The sequence below is a fragment of the Rhododendron vialii genome, chromosome 5a (assembly GCF_030253575.1).
Source record: "Rhododendron vialii isolate Sample 1 chromosome 5a, ASM3025357v1".
In the NCBI taxonomy this organism is placed as follows: Eukaryota; Viridiplantae; Streptophyta; class Magnoliopsida; order Ericales; family Ericaceae; genus Rhododendron; species Rhododendron vialii.
In genome coordinates this window covers 30,395,835-30,412,100 of record NC_080561.1, presented here as the reverse complement: position 1 = coordinate 30,412,100, position 16,266 = coordinate 30,395,835, and the positions used below count along the sequence as shown (strand labels likewise).

Sequence of the window (16,266 nt, the reverse complement as noted above, 5' to 3'; positions counted from 1 at the left end):
AGACCAAGGGTACATTTGTAATCACACTAACTTCTGTTAACAGAGTTTAGCTTATAGCCATTTCTAATAGATAAAAGGGGTAGGTTGTACCGTTTTATAGTTGGAGGGGGTAAAGTGAAAAATGTGTATAGATAAATGGGGCAATAAGTAATTAAGCCTTTTTATTTAGGAACTATATTAAGGGGTCTCATTTGTTCAATTGCACGGAAATAATGGAAAAATCAATTTTTTGATAAATATTTTTGTGTTAAGTTACCAGAAAAGTTGTAGAACTCACAACTTCAACTTTTCTACTCGGAAAAACTTCCTGTAAGATTTCTTATTAACAGAACACACACATGAAAATAAATTTTTTTTTTTTTTTACTTCATCTCACTTCACTATTTCTGAGAACTAGATTTCCAAATTCTCATACAACATACCGACAGCTGAACGGACCTAGAAACTTGGAGGAAAACTCACCTGCAATGCAAAATTTACTTAATTTGACTTGTTAATGCATGATCAAATCAAGTTTTTTTTTTTTTAACAGATCAAATCAAGTTTAACCAGCTATAATTCCAAAAGCTGACCCCCAGAAGCTAACATAGGCAATGATCAAATTTGCCCCCGACTAATTAAAGTTAAGAAGGAAAAAAAATAAAGTGTAGGGCTTCCAAACGGGAGCTCATGAATGGAGAGTGATTTTTGCACTTCTCAAATGGTTAGCCGCACTCTCTAAGGGGAATGTCAAAATCAACTCATATTGATTTTTGCACTTTTTAATATTTAAGAATTTGAAGAATGTCAAAATCAATCAATTGAGATTACGATTAACAATTTGAAAAATACGAAAATCACTTCATATGAATTAGATAAAGATCATGGTGTTGCTTTGATTTCTTCAAAATCGGGCGGGGGGAGGGGAGGGGAGGGGAGGTGGGGGTGGGTTTGAACTTGGAACTTTGAACTTGGAGGTGGACAAGAGACTCCAATAATTCTCCGAGGGGGGGGGGGGGGGGGGGGGAGGAAAAGGGGAGGTGGGGGTGGGTTTGAACTTGGAACTTTGAACTTGGAGGTGGACAAGGGACTCCAATAATTCTCAGAAGTAGACAAGAGACTCCAATAATTCTCAAGTTTCTTTTAGGGAGAGAGAAAAGAGAGACGGATAAAAAAATGGGAAATTTTAAAATAGCATTTGATCTTTCACACAAATTACGCATAGACATTTGACCTTTTAATATTATCAAAAAAATACTTGAGCTATTTAAAAATTCATCAAATTTTCACCTGCCGTTAACTTTCTATCAAAAAACAGATGAAATTTCTGAAATAGCCTACACCTGGTCATTTGGAGGAAAACTAATATACATTTTAGGAGAAAAATACATTATTCTACTGATTTCTTTCGTCAAAATCCACCTGTGGCCTGTGGGGCCATGGAATTCAAATAACAACTATTTTTACTTTTTCTATAACTTTTAGTTTTGTGGAACTACTTTTTGTGAAGTTGCATTTGTAATATTATGAATTTGCAATAGACAGTATTTATGATTTTTTTTGTTTTAATGGGTTTTGAAAACTTGGCTAGTTTGGACTTGGATGAATGTAATATGTAGTAAGCTGGTATTAGTATTTTGGATGGACATGTGGTCCATAAACTGGTTATGGTAGTAAGTTGGTACTGCTATTTTGAATGGGCATTTGGTCCATAAACTGATTATGGTATTAACTTGTTATTGTTATAGTTTTTTACGGAAGTAATGCTTATAAGACTTTATCTTGGTTATTTTAACTATTTGTTTTTGTTGACTGGTTATTGCACATTTTACGGATCAAATTTGTGTGCCATTTTTTTCAGCAGAGTTTGAAATGGTGTGAGGCAAATGAAAGAGAATAAGGAGATGTTTGAGGATTTTGGGACATCCCTATTCCACTTAACTTTTTCTATAACTTTTAGTTTTGTTCTTATTTGAATTTTTTTCGTATTTCTTAGTTTTGCGCTTCACTTTATTGATGATAGGTTGGGGCAAGGATTATAATATTCATGCGATACTTTGGGCAAGGCATAAGCAAAATTGCTAGTAGTAGGCAAGGCTGTAAACAAACTGAGCAGCTCATGAGCTAGGCTCGGCTCGTTAAGGCTCGATTCGGCTTGGCTTATTTAGTAAACGAGCTAAGCTCGAACTCGAGTTTTCGGCTCGTTTGACAAAAGCTCAATTTGTTTAGGGTGGCTCTGCTCGATTAAAGAGGTTCGTTTAGTAAATGACTCAGCTCGGCTGATTAAGGCTCGAGCCGAGCTCGAGCTCGAATTTTGGGCTCGTTTAGTAAATGAGCCGAGCTTATCAGAGCTCGGCTCGTTTACACTAGTAGGTCCACACTTGTGGAAGAACATGTAAAAATGTATTACTCCCCTTCCTCCCTCCTTTCGTTTGATAAAATTGGTCTCCTAAAAAATTAGGTGTAATTTACAAGCTTAAAAATGATATACTTATCGGAATAATATTTTGTGCAATATGAATCTTGTTTATGAGATCAATTGAATGGTGCCAAAAAAATCAAAAAAGTATTTTAGTAAGGCTGTGTTTTGCTAAGATTTTTATTTTTTATGTATTTATTTTCTGTTTTATGAGACAGATCATTTTCTATCATAATACATCACTTTTAATTTTAAAAAAATACTTATTTAAAAAATATTGTAAGTACTTATTTTTCTTGGTGGAACCGGATATAAATATATTATTTTTAAATTTAAAAATTACATGTAATTTCATAGCAAATAACTTTACACTTTTATGTACAAATCTTGTACACCACCTTGTGTGGGACCACTTCGAGATCCCACATAAATGATCGGAATCGTTTAATTTGTTCAATTTTTTTTTCAAAGGGTCTATACAAAAAACAGTTCAACTGGATATCAGTAAGTGTTTGATTCATACATTCTTTTTTTGGTCTCTACTCATATGATCTAAAAAAATAACGCATGGATCAAGCACCTACTGATATCGGTCTAAACTATTTTTTCATAAAGACCCTTCAAAAAATATTTTGAACAAATTGTGAGAGGCTCGAAATATTTGAGTGGAAACTCAAAAGGCAGTGTACAAGTGTTGTACTCATAGCAATTTTGTTTTATAAATGTCAATGTGAGTGACCCTTATTTGAAACTAAAGCTCTGTTTGGAAGTTATAGAAAGGAAAAGAAAGAAAAAAAAAAAGGAAGGAAAATAATAGAAAAATAGGAAATAAAAATTTATTATTCATTGAATTTGAAATCTTTATTTATTTTTACTCTTTTTCTTTCGATCAAACGATAAAGGAAATTTTTTTTTAAATTTTTCTACCTTTTCCTCAAGTTTCAAACAGAGCCCAAAGCTCGCAGAACAGTCCCGCTCCATTATCTTGTCAGAAACCCCACCAAGCTCTCTCTCTCTCTCTCTCCATTCCATTTGCCCTCGCCCAGAGCCCCGCCGTGCGGATAAGGTCTCTCTCTCTCTCTCTCTCTGCTTCATAGCTCTTCTTCTCATCCAAGGTAAGTTTCTGATCTCTGTTTCCTCAAAAAGCATTCATCCACTCTCCTGCGAAAATCTCGGAGAACGTCAATTCCGAAATTCGACCGTTGCATCCTGTCGTGTATATCTCTCTTGTGGGCGATCCTTTTCAAAGAAATCCCACCTAACACAAAACTGGTGCATTTATTGATTTTAAACAGTTTTTTCCGACTGCATTTGGATGAATCAATTTGTTCTACCAATACGACCTTAATGTTCTGTAAAGTTACAGAATTTTTACAACTTTTTTTTTTTGCAGACAGGTTACATGGCTTCGAATGTGGTTAATTTCCCTTGTAATATCGGAGCAATTAAGGGTTTGGATTGTGCAACCTTTGCGGGGTTTAAACCATCCGTGAATCAGAGTTTCTTATGTGTTCGGCCCGTAGACAAAGCATGTAACCGTCGTCTGTTTACAGTGAGAGCCAGCGAAAAGCACGATACACCAATTAGGAAGACGGGGTTGAGTGATGAGGAATGTGAAGCTGCTGTTGTAGCTGGAAATGCGCCAGAAGCTCCTCCACCGCCCCCTAGGCCGGCCGCACCCGCTGGAACCCCTGTTGTCTCTTCAATTGTGAGCAATGTGGAAACTGTTGCTATAGCTTTCTATTGGACAGTTGACTTAAGTACTTGATATTGAACATATAAATTCAATCATCACGAAGGTTAGAGGATTGTTATGTCAGTCTTGTGTCACTGCCCAGTTGGATGCTCTATGGGTTTTTATGTTTCAATAATAAATTTTTTCCTGATCGGCGTAGGTCAGGATTGGTAGAATAGTTAGATTAACACCTTAGAAGAGGAGTTGGACTCATGACCTCCTTTCTCCTGGCACCTAAGTGTAGTCATGATGCCGCTGGGCCAAAGGCCTCTTGGCGTTTCAATAACTTGATTTGGAGAAAAAACATAGGTGGATCATATCCGCCACACGTCTGGTGAAAGATATTGGTAATAAAATTAGATGACATGTGTCTCATCAAGGTCATTGATACTGGTTAATGTTGAACGTTACTTGTGCCTCCGGCAAAACTTTTGTTGAATTAGTAGCAAAGTGGTGATATATAGAGGGTGGTGTGCCATTTACTCGAGGGTCGATTGGTTAACGGAGATGAATAATGGAAACTGAAAAATGGCAAGTGAAGTACAGCTGGACAAGAAAGGAAAAATGTTTTCTCAAATGCATTTGATTAGAGTGAAACATTGTAGTAATTTTTTGGAAGTCTTGACTAAAGTCACTTGAAAACTTTGTATTTGCCTATGTTGAACTTATATTGTGTAAATTAAATTAAAAACATGGTTAGAAATAAGTTATTGGAAAAAGGGTTCTACATGAAATTCAAAGTATCCATTAGAGTCTGTTTGTTATCCAGACTAATTTTGGGGATTAATTAAGAAGGACGAAATGGATAAAAGGAGGGTATGGTAGAGGGGGGTTAATTAAGAAGGGGAAATTTGTACTTAGTTGGGTTGGTAGGTTGTATGGATGGATAAAATTGGGTGGATGATGAATATAAAAAGGTAATAAATTACTTTCTCTTTAAAGGTCCTTTAATACATAGGTATGGTTGTTGGGATGGATAACTGGGCAATCGGGAAAGGAAATCTTATTATGTATGGAGGTGACCATAGATAGTTTAGCCGGGGTTAAAAAGTCAAGGTGTGTGTGCCTACTATAGACCTGAGTCACCTGATTAACGAGTTTGGGTAAATAGTCTATCCAACCAAATAGTCCGGCTAACAAACAGGGTACAAGAAAATTTTAAGTTTCTTATCGTTTTTGCCGGAAGGTTTTCATGCATGTTTGAGTAGTACTACCATAGTTGTCTTCCCGCATTATTCAGCATTCTGTTGTAACCGAACTTTGAAAAGTTTGATTTGCCCCCCTGTTTTCCATTGCTTTCCATTCTACCATCCTCTTGCTAATCAAATCAAATGGATCCTGAGGCCTTGGTTTTGCTTGGAATTTCCCTTTATTTGGTAGTTATTCAGGTTCTTCTATGTTATTAGTTTCAATGATGTCAAACTATTTGCCCTTGTTGATGCATGTGCTGCATTTGGTTGGTTTCAGCCACTTGAGAGGCGCCCTCGTCGGAATAGAAGATCACCGGCATTGAGAGCAGCATTTCAAGAAACAAGTATATCACCTGCTAATTTTGTATATCCACTTTTCATTCATGAAGGTTGGTGCTGGACCATCTTTTTTATTGTTATTTGAACTCCAAATCACGAACCTCCTTCCTGTTAACATCGTTACATACTTTTCCCCTCTTTCTATCTCTCTCCCACAAACAAATGTGAACCTGTATATTCTCAAACTAGATGCTTTTATCTCATCTTACTGGAAATACCAGGTGAAGAGGACACACCTATAGGGGCCATGCCCGGATGCTATAGGCTTGGTTGGAGACATGGACTTGTTGAAGAGGTCAGTAATCTCAATTAATTCTCTTTGTCGTGCAAAATGCCACAACAACTTTAGTGATGCTTGACCCATCATAGCATTGCCTCAATTAAGTCATTTTTTCTTTGTTATTTGTAGAAAGCCGTTCTGGTATTGTAAACTTTAAAGGCTTGTGTATACTGATACGTTCCATTTTTCTACAATATGTTTCAATTATATCAGATTGCTTGTGATGATGGGGCATGTGTCCTTCTTTTCCAATCCATCTGGAGTCTAGACCTATGACTTTTGTACTAGGAAAATGCTCAATACAGCCCATTGAGCTTTCGTTAAGGTTCAAAAAGTGTATTGAAATTTGTGAAAAGCGTATACAAGTGTATTGAAAAGTGTAAAAAGTAAAATTGTACTATTCACGGTTCGTATCGTACGATTTGATACGATTTAGTAGGTAATGGATATGAATAGGTTGCCTGAATTGGAAGTAGCTGCGAATTGTAAGTGAATCGTTCGAGTCACTTAAAATTTCCTGAATTCATTTTTTACTCATTTTTTGCTTTTTTGTTGTTAGAAAATGGTTCAAACTATTTTTTTTAAGGTCTTAAGTATTTTATGTGTCATCTTTTGTCTATATTTTCCCATAACTAGTATAAGAATGGGAGATTTATTACGAGAGTGAATCGAAAATGATAGGAAAAAATGGAAAACAACCACCCTGTAGACCTTGTAAGAGTTTGTTATGTACTTTTAACTCATTTTCGCAAAAAGACCATAAGTAGGATTCACAAATCCTCGTCTCTTGGGAATTGCAATAGAACTAGTTTACATATTACATGACATTATTATCAAATCATCATTTAGAAGAGATATGTTGTTGACTTAGGTCCAAAACTTTCATTCATAGTATTTTTTTTTACCTTAATCAATAAAACATTTGCTTTCATGCATTATAGAAATCATGATCGAATTGGAGCGATTCATGATTTGATTCGATTCACGATTTGAAAAAGGACCATTTCGACTTGATTCTATTCACGATTTGGCAACCTTGTATTGGAGTGTATATTGTTTTCTGAACTGGGCTGTCGATAGAAGAACCCTTGTGTTTCTTCTCTCAGCTTAAACAACATATTTGTAGCCCCCTCCTTTTTTTTTTGTTTGATGAGTTGTGTCCTTAAGTTGTTAAATGAGAAACATGATGGAGGTTTTGGTGGGGAGGAAGTGTATGTACCTGGCGAGAACATAGAATATGAATTTTATCGGAGAATACAAAAGTTTGAAGTGGTTAAAGATTTGAAAAGGATGAAACCGCGTAAGACCTTAGGAACAGATGGTATCCCTATTGAAGTGTGGAAAAGTCTAGGTGACCTGAGGGTGACTTGGTTGGCGAAGTTGTTTAACAAGATTATTATGACCAGGAAGATGCCCGAAGAATGGAGAAGGAGCACTCTAGTACCTATCTATAAGAATAAAGGGGATATTCAAAGCTGCAACAACTATAGAGATATTAAATTGATGAGTTATACGATAAAGTTGTGGGAAAGAGTTATTGAGCATCGCTTGAGGATTGTGACTACGATGTCAGAGAAACAGTTTGGGTTCATGCCCGGAAGATCAACCATGGAAACTATCTACTTATTAAGGAGAATGGTAGAAAAACACAGAGCAAAGAAGAAGGATCTCCATATGGTTTTCATAGACTTAGAAAAGGCTTATGGGTGCTTAGAGATATCATATGGTGGGTTCTGGAGAGAAAGAGAGTGACCAAAGGGTATATCGAGGTAATTAGAGACATGTATGATGGTGCCGTTACTACCATTCGATCACCAGTAGGGGAAACGAGTGAATTTCCAATTACTATAGGATTGCATCAAGGGTCAGCCTTGAGCCTGTACCTCTTTGCTTTAGTTATGGATGAATTGACTAGACAATTTCAGGAGGATATCCCATGGTGCCGATGACATTGTCCTCGTAGATGAAACCGCTAGAGGTATTAATATGAAACTAGAAATTTGGAGGGAAGCATTAGAGTCAAAGGGTTTTCGGATAAGTAGGAGTAAAACTGAGTATATGGTGTGCAGGTTTTGCGGTACCAGCAGTGCGCACAAAGAAAGAGTGATGATCCAAGACCAGGAGATACCTAAGAATGATCATTTTAGGTGTTTAGGCTCAATTATTAGTGGAGATGGAGAGATTGCCGATGATGCGACCCATAGGATCCAAGTGGGGTGGCTCAAGTGGAGAAGTGCTACTGGTGTACTGTGTGACAAAAGGGTGCCCATAAAATTGAAGGAAAAATTCTATGGAACTGCCATCTGACTAACGATGCTTTACGGGACAGAATGTTGGCCTATTAAGAAACAACAGGTGAACAAGATGAGTGTAGCGGAAATGAGAATGTTGAGGTGGATGTGTGGTAAGACTAGATGAGACAAGATTAAAAATGAAAAGGTTCGTGAGATGGTAGGTGTAGCACCTATAGAAGAGAAGTTGATGAAAAATTGGCTAAGGTGGTTTGGGCGCATGTCTACCGTAGACCAGGAGATGCAGTAGTTAAGAGAGCGGATAAGATAGCTTTGGGTAGTAATGCTACGGGGAGGGGTAGACCTAAATTGACATTAGATGTTGTGGTGCGCAAAGATATGAGTATAGTTGGTTTGTGTGAACAAGTGGCCCTTGACAGATTCATGGAGCCGACCCCAAGTGATTGGGACATAAGGCTTGGTTTGGTATAAGTTGCGTCCTTCTAGCACTTACATCTGTATTAACCTCTGTGTTTATACAGTTGGCCGCAATTTAGAAAAAATCGAGTGATTAAAGAGGTCTTCAATTAGATTCTAAATGCTTAGATTGATCAAAACAATGCCATGAAATTTCTCGGCATATACAATTTTTTTAAAGTATTCATACCTATAGCTTTATGTATGTATGTGCTAGTTCTATACATGTTTCAAAGCAACACACCTTCGGGTTTCAAAGCTTCTGAATAGCTACATCAAGAGAAAATAGTGAGATTTTTCAGTTTCTGAGCCCTAGATCATCCATGCGTTGTTTGACTTTGATGGATCATCTTGATTACAATTAACGGGGGTTCCTATTTAGCAATATGTGTTGATCTTGGAACTGGTTTGTTGCAAATGCTAAGTTAATCTATGAACGCTCATTATCCAATTACACAGAAAGTTCAAAAATAAAAAATATTATCCATCAAATTGCGGGATTTCGTTGTCATTTAGCATGTAAAACCAATGAGAAATCGCATTCTTATTATATTGATTCCATTGCATGAGGGTAACGTACTTTATGTTGCACAGAATAAATCTCATAGAAATGTTTCTTGTTCAGGTGTCAAAGGCCCGGGATGTTGGTGTTAACAGTATTGTGCTCTTCCCCAAAGTTCCTGATGCTTTAAAGGTTTTCCCTTGTCATCTAAATGTTCCTGCAATCCTATCAATTGTTGTAGCTTAACAATGCTATTCTCCTCCAGACTCCCACCGGAGATGAAGCCTATAATGAAAATGGATTAGTGCCTCGAGCAATAAGGTTGCTCAAAGACAAGTACCCTGATCTTGTAAGCTCTTATATTTTCGAGTAATTCAGTCGGAAGGTTTGGGCAATTTGGCTAGAACTTTGACGCTTCTAATGTGTCCTTGTTAGGTTATCTACACTGATGTTGCCTTGGATCCCTACTCCTCTGATGGGCATGATGGCATTGTTAGAGAAGATGGTAAGAACATGTACATGAGTTTGACACAATATTATTGCTAGTTTTAACGTCCCGGGAACGAAGTCATCTGAGAATGTTATTTGGAAAGTAAATCTGACAAGAGAGAATAGAAAAGGACCAAAAAAGAAAATAACTTGTCAGTTTGCTCCTTCGGAATTATAGAGGGGAGAGAGGAGAAAAGGGAAAGAGAGAGGGGAAACCCTAGGTGATGTCTGGTTCTTTTTCTTTTTTAGAGAGAGGAGAGAAGAGGGTTTTTTTTTTTCTTGTTACTGTGTTCCCATGAGGTTCCTCTCCAAACTGACTAGTGTCTTGTGAAAAGGTTTTCGGTTCAAAGTTGTAGGAAACATAAACAGAGAGAGGACCCTGGCGAAAGTAGTCTTCTCCTTGGGGCTTTACTCAGAAACAAAGAGAGGACCCCGGGCGATAGTAGTCTTCTCCTTGGGGCTTTATTTGTTCAGAATGGTTTTTGGAAAGTTGTACTGAAAAATGAAAATGACCAATTTCTAGGAGACGGGGGAGTGTTGTATATGTGTGCGTGTTTTTTGTTTTCTAGTCGATAATACCAAAATTACCCAAAACTTTATGTTTTTATACTTCTAATAGAACCAGACCTCATTAAGGAAAAAAATCTAGATGATTATTATTGAACTCAGCCCAGACTATTTTTTTTTGAGTAAACTCAACCCAGACTATTTTTTTTGATAAGTAAACTCAACCCAGACTATTTAGACCTCTTTCTGTTGGTTGCATTATCCCTCTCTCTTCATGTTGTTTTCTCGTTATCCTTTTTGGTAGCCATTTGCTATCTTGAGCCAATTTCTTTTGGAATGGACTTGTTTGGTACGCCTTCTGAGCTTTGAAATCAGGGTTCTTAATAAAATTGAAGCCATTCGAAATGAGGGTTCTCAGATGTAGAATCAACTCCAGATTTTGTCTTATTTTCACTTCCCCAACTTTTCAAACCAGGAGTAGAGGTAGAGGAATTTTTTATCCTTGTTGCACTTTAGTGACCAAATCATCCCTACTACTCGTGTGCTAAGAAGCACGAATACGGATACGTAGATACTTGATTTTCCCAAAAACTAGGATATGGTACGTTGGGGATAAGTTGAACGTAAAATAAATAAAAATAAAATTCCATTAATGATTAAAGTTTTCCATTACATAAGTTCACCATTTGACAAGCCAAGCAAAAAAAAAAAAAAAAAAGTGTAGATTAACATCATCAAAGTCAAAAGATTGTCATTGTCCATCCAAAATATTGCCACTTGTAATCATCATTCCATTTCACTAAACTTCCATTGCTTCATCGCCAATTTCACGGCCATCACCATCGTCCGTAAAAAATACGGCCTTCAACTCCGGTTCGTCAAGAGAGTTGTGCAATTTCAAGCTCTCTAACATCCTCAAATGAATCAAAAGCATCTCCGGCAATGTCCCACATCTTCGTTTGTCCTTCCATGTATTGCCGAGATTTTCTTGATAAGAGGCGGAGGTTGCAATGAATGAAAACCAAGTCTTCCGCACGTTTTGGAGTCATCTTATTCCTTTTAGCCGAATGCACAAAGGATTAAGTTTTCCAATTCCTCTCGCTACATGATGATGAAGAAGGTTGCACAGGTAGCTTTAAGGCTACACTTTGAAGCAAAGGTGCACTTGCACCATAAATAACCCACCAACTCTTAGGATCCATTGCATACCAATCATGGATGGAATCACTATCCTCAAACTCTCTCGCCTTGCTTGAAAAATTAGCAAATTCCAAGTTAGCCTTTGAGCGATCCGCCGAATTAGGAAAATACTTTTTCATGCATTTCATTCCTAGTAGAGTGCCTTCACATAGAGATGTTGAGGTTGCACGAGAAAGAATGAAATGCATGAAAAAGTATTTTCCTAATTTGGTGGATCGCTCAAAGGCTTACTTGGAATTTGCTAATTTTTCAAGCTAGGCGGGAGAGTTTGAGGATAGTGATTCCATCCATGATCGGTATGCAATGGACCTTAAGAGTTGGTGGGTTACTTATGGTGCAAGTGCACCTTTGCTTCAAAGCGTAGCCTTAAAGCTTCTTGTGCAAACTTCTTCATCATCATGTAGTGAGAGGAATTGGAAAACTTACTCCTTTGTGCATTCGGCTAAACGGAATACGATGACTCCAAAACGTGCAGAAGACTTGGTTTTGATTCATAGCAACCTCCTACCAGGAAGATCTCGGCAATACATGGAATGTGGGATATTGCCGGAGATGCTTTTGATTCATTTGAGGATGTTGGAGTGCTTGAAATTGCACAACTCACTTGACGAACCGGAGTTGGAGGCCGTAGTTTTTACGGATGATGGCGATGAAGCAATGGAAGTTTAGTGAAATGGAATGATGATTGCAATTGTTGGTAATATTTTGGATGGACAATGACAATCTTTTGACTTTTGATGATGTTAAATGAATTTTTTTTTTGCTTGGCATGTCATATGGTGAACTTATGTAATGAAAAACTTTAATCATTAATGGTTTTTTTATTTATTTTATATTCAACGTATCGTATCCTAATTTTGGAATAATCACGTATCTACGTATCCGTGCTTCTTAGCTATTGGCTACCATCTTCTTTGTGGGCCAGTTTGTCTCTCTCTTCTATATGCAATGACTGGTTAGCTGTCTTGAACGCATCAAGTTACTGTTGACATTCTTTTTTAAATGATATGTTTTCATCCCGAATCCTATGAATAAAGATGTAGTTGCTTCACTTCCTATTTCATCTAGTGTAAGCTTGTCTAGTTTTATTAGCAGAATGTTTTTACTGATATCATTTCATTGATGTCCTGAAGGAGTGATCATGAACGACGAGACAGTTCATCAATTATGTAAACAGGCTGTTGCACAGGTAATTGCAGATATTCTGGTGACATAGAGTTTATGTGCACATGTAAATTCTAACCCCCATGGAAAGAGGTTTCTGATAAAATTCCTTACTAATTTAGAAAATGCTGTGGAGATTTGTAAATGAAGCATATTCATAACAACTTGTAACCTTATATTTTTGTTTGATTCGCCTGATTAAAACATATTCATATCAGCTTAAAGCTCTAACATGATCACTCCGAAAAATTTGTGGTTTACTTCTGTTGGATATGTAGGCCCGGGCCGGAGCAGATGTTGTAAGCCCTAGTGACATGATGGATGGCCGTGTGGGGGAAATTCGGTCAAGTCTTGATGCTGAAGGTTTTCAGCACGTGTCAATCATGTCATATACAGCAAAGTAATTCGCTTTTTTGGCTCATTATCATTCTCATGCTAGTACTTGTTTAACTTGCTAAGGAGTATCTTATTTTTTTCTCATTCCTATGCATAACTACTTGCAGAGAATGTGTCTTCCACTAGATGTTTATCTGCACGGATGTTGTTATTATCTCCGCCCTCTAGAGATTTGTCATTAATCATTTCCAGTTCATGCTTTTTGATTGAATGGGGGAAGGCCCTCCATTATTACTCTTTACGAATTCATCGTATTGGAAAAACATCGTTTATAGAATCTCTATTGGTATGGCATAATTTTTGTTCTCTTGTTTCAGTGGAAATAATTTAACTTTTCGGTTCTCTCTATTGGGAATTTGGGCGTAGTGAGTCTAGTGACAGATTTCTATTAGCATGAGACGGCTGTTCAACTAGATCTGCTGTTCATAGGGGTGATAATCATGCTTTCTTCCTGTCAACTTCTCCAAATATACACTGTATTTAGAACAACTTTAGGTTCTTTAGATTACTGTTGCTGCATCTTGCAAATATGGTCGCTTAAGAACTATAGCATCATTATTATCTTGATAATATGCCACCAACTGCAGTTATGTGCTCCCCCCCACCCCCCCCAAGGAATTGCCCCAAAGAAACAAAGAAAAATACAAGAACTAGGTCCATTTCCTCTGATGTCTCAAAGTCAAATGATTATTTCCATTGTCATGTCATGAGATTGGGAAGACTATTTATTCATTTTGTCCTTGTGACACTTTGCTGTCTAAGTGGACTCGATTTTATTTCTGGCTACCTATTTTTGTAGCTTCTCGCACACCCAACTTGCTGATTATTCACTTGCTCTGATTAGTTTTGGTTATTTTTACCTTATTTCGTTTGAATTCTTGCATGTGGTCCGGTCTTAGTTGCTGTACTTTACGCCACCAACTTTGGCTTACTCTAATTACAGGTATGCAAGTGCATTCTATGGTCCATTTCGTGAAGCACTAGACTCGAATCCACGATTTGGAGACAAGAAAACGTACGTGGCTCATCAATTGAATGTGTTTATTTGTTTAACTTTGGTGTTCTAGTGCTCATAGTTGTGTATGCCTTGTATATAAAAGTTATCAGATGAACCCAGCCAACTATAGAGAAGCTTTGGTTGAGGCCCAAGAAGACGAGTCTGAAGGAGCTGATATTCTACTGGTTGGGGAATTTTTTAATTTTGTTTAAATTTTCTTTTGATTTCAGATCCTCATGTTATGTTGAAGTTTAAGTGAGTTGTGTTGTAGGTAAAACCGGGTCTGCCTTACTTGGATATCATTAGTCTTCTACGAGAAAAATCACCTTTGCCAATTGCTGCATATCAGGTAGCCTCAGCTTCATTTCTTGTTGGTTTCTCGTGACATTTTGCAACTCGTTTCTAAGTGTGGTATCTTTTGTTCCAGAAATACTAATTGTTTTGATCGAAACCAATCCTAACATTTTCCCTCTATAGAAAAACGATTAAGACAAAAACGAAGGCTTTGTTAAAAGCAAAGGTCAATTCCTATTCAGAAGGCCTATTGCATAGCTTTTGTCAGGAAATTCAAGCTCAATTTAGCCTCAAGGATATCGTTGTCGATAGCCTTAATAAAATTATTCTAATGTTTATTGCTTTGTAGTGCCAAGAAGTTGTTCACATACTCGGGATGGAGGAATTTCGCTCTTGGAATAGTGTCTGACTTCTTCATCCAAATACTTGCATGAATGCATCTATGTTGTCTGTTTTGGATAGTGCTGGTGGATAGCTTGACATACATTGTTAGGCACATTTCCTAACGGCTTAAGCTTATGTGATAGTTGGTGACTTAACAAGTGCATCAATAATTTATTCTCTCTCTACATGAGGCTTTTTGAGTACTTCTGAATTTGCTTTTTCTCATTTACCTCACATTCACTTTACGGTGGTTGTCCCCATTTTATTTTCTTACTGTAGTACTATGGAATGATTGGCTTTATTAGTATCATAATTACATGAAATGCCTCATCTATTGAAAGACAAGGTAAAGAGCATTCTGCAGCTGCGCAAGAAAGGGTTGAAATTTCCTTGGGGCCTAGTAGTTATCATAGAAAAATCGATGATATACATGAGTTGCTGCATGGAAAACATGGCTTACAACTAATACTACAGGCTGTTCTTGAGGAAGGACAGAAACATTTACTTGGCGATGTAATCTTCAAAATTCAAGTAGTTTTGCTTAGTATTGTAGCTCGTGCTTTGGAGCTGTTCTTCCCTTCCTAAACGTCCTCTCTCATATTTCTTGACTTCCCCCTTCAGATTCCTTGACTTCCCTTTGAGTTATCATTCTCAGTATCTATTTTTATTTGATCCAGGTTTCGGGTGAATACTCAATGATTAAGGCTGGTGGGGTTTTGAAAATGATTGATGAGGAAAAGGTGATGATGGAGTCGCTGATGTGCCTCCGACGGGCTGGCGCAGACATCATCCTCACATATTTTGCTCTACAAGCTGCTAGATGTTTATGTGCTGAGAAATAAGGGTAGAAATGGATTTCGCTAAGTTTGTGCTTGAGCAGAAATTTCAAATCATAGGCTTGTAGATGTATTTAATCTGAGAATCAGGTAAGATTTGAACTAAAATGCTTGACATGTGGGTTTCATGGTGTTGTCTTGTAATTTTGTCCTATCACCATCTTGAAGTACAAATTGCCGTTTCCTGAAACAAATAAAAAGAGGTGGAAATGGAATTGGTCTCAATTTAGTTGACATATGTGCTTTTTTTTAATTCTGTTTGCATTACATTTGGGGTTCTGTATTCTGATACCTGCTAAAATGACGAATCTGGACATTGAAACTTGGAACATTTTTTTTTCCCCAAACATTGGACATTGGAACTGAATAAGATTCCTTTATGTTCTACATTCAGTTTCTATTCAGAGTGTTTGTAATCTAAGCTTAGAGATGAAAGTTATCAGCTGATTTCCCATTGGAGGTGACTTGGCTACCAACATATGATTTGGCAATCATGTTTATAGGAGGATTATTGAAGAGACTGGAACGGGCTGGTTTGAAATGTTTCTATAATACTTGTATTAATAAATTCTAGTTGAGCAGATATAGGTCATATCGGAAGTAGAAATTATTGCTGACTGAACGTATGCTTGATTGAGTTGATTCTAATCGTCTGGAAGAATACTGTACCGTATCCATTTGAACGTTGACAAGTCTTATGGCAATAGCTACTTCTATTTGGGTTTTCTGGCGGCAAGAGTTTTCGGGTCGTGTTGTTACTTCTGGTTGTCAATTGGTGGCCATAGAAATTGGCAACCCTACATTGGCTCAAAAACTTTATGCTTCTTTTGTTTATGGAAAGTGCACT

At 37.2% G+C, this 16,266-nt stretch overlaps 1 protein-coding gene across 6 annotated transcripts; it reads left to right on the top strand.

Moving 5' to 3' along the window:
- Positions 1–3,358: 3,358 nt before the first annotated feature.
- On the top strand, positions 3,359–15,655 carry LOC131327423 (delta-aminolevulinic acid dehydratase, chloroplastic). 6 transcript variants are annotated; one of them, XM_058360579.1, is made up of 13 exons: positions 3,359–3,464; positions 3,792–4,106; positions 5,601–5,712; positions 5,884–5,957; positions 9,276–9,344; positions 9,418–9,501; positions 9,588–9,657; positions 12,482–12,537; positions 12,791–12,912; positions 13,852–13,923; positions 14,009–14,090; positions 14,177–14,254; positions 15,261–15,655. In XM_058360579.1, the coding sequence occupies exons 2-13, from the start codon at positions 3,801–3,803 to the stop codon at positions 15,423–15,425; spliced, it is 1,290 nt and encodes a 429-aa protein (XP_058216562.1). In that variant the 5' UTR covers positions 3,359–3,464; positions 3,792–3,800; the 3' UTR covers positions 15,426–15,655. The 6 variants fall into 6 exon arrangements, with proteins under 6 accessions (XP_058216562.1, XP_058216560.1, XP_058216566.1 ...); XM_058360577.1 differs by having other exon boundaries at positions 3,367–3,513; XM_058360583.1 differs by having other exon boundaries at positions 3,386–3,464; positions 3,796–4,106.
- The last annotated feature ends 611 nt before the right edge of the window (positions 15,656–16,266 follow it).

Coding starts and splice junctions, on each gene's coding strand:
- LOC131327423 (XM_058360579.1), top strand. CDS start 3,801: ATGGCTTCGAATGTGGTTAATTTCCCTTGTAATATCGGAGCAATTAAG. Junction 5,958..9,275: donor GACATGGACTTGTTGAAGAG/GTCAGTAATCTC, acceptor TTTCTTGTTCAG/GTGTCAAAGGCCCGGGATGT. Junction 14,091..14,176: donor AAGGAGCTGATATTCTACTG/GTTGGGGAATTT, acceptor GTTGTGTTGTAG/GTAAAACCGGGTCTGCCTTA.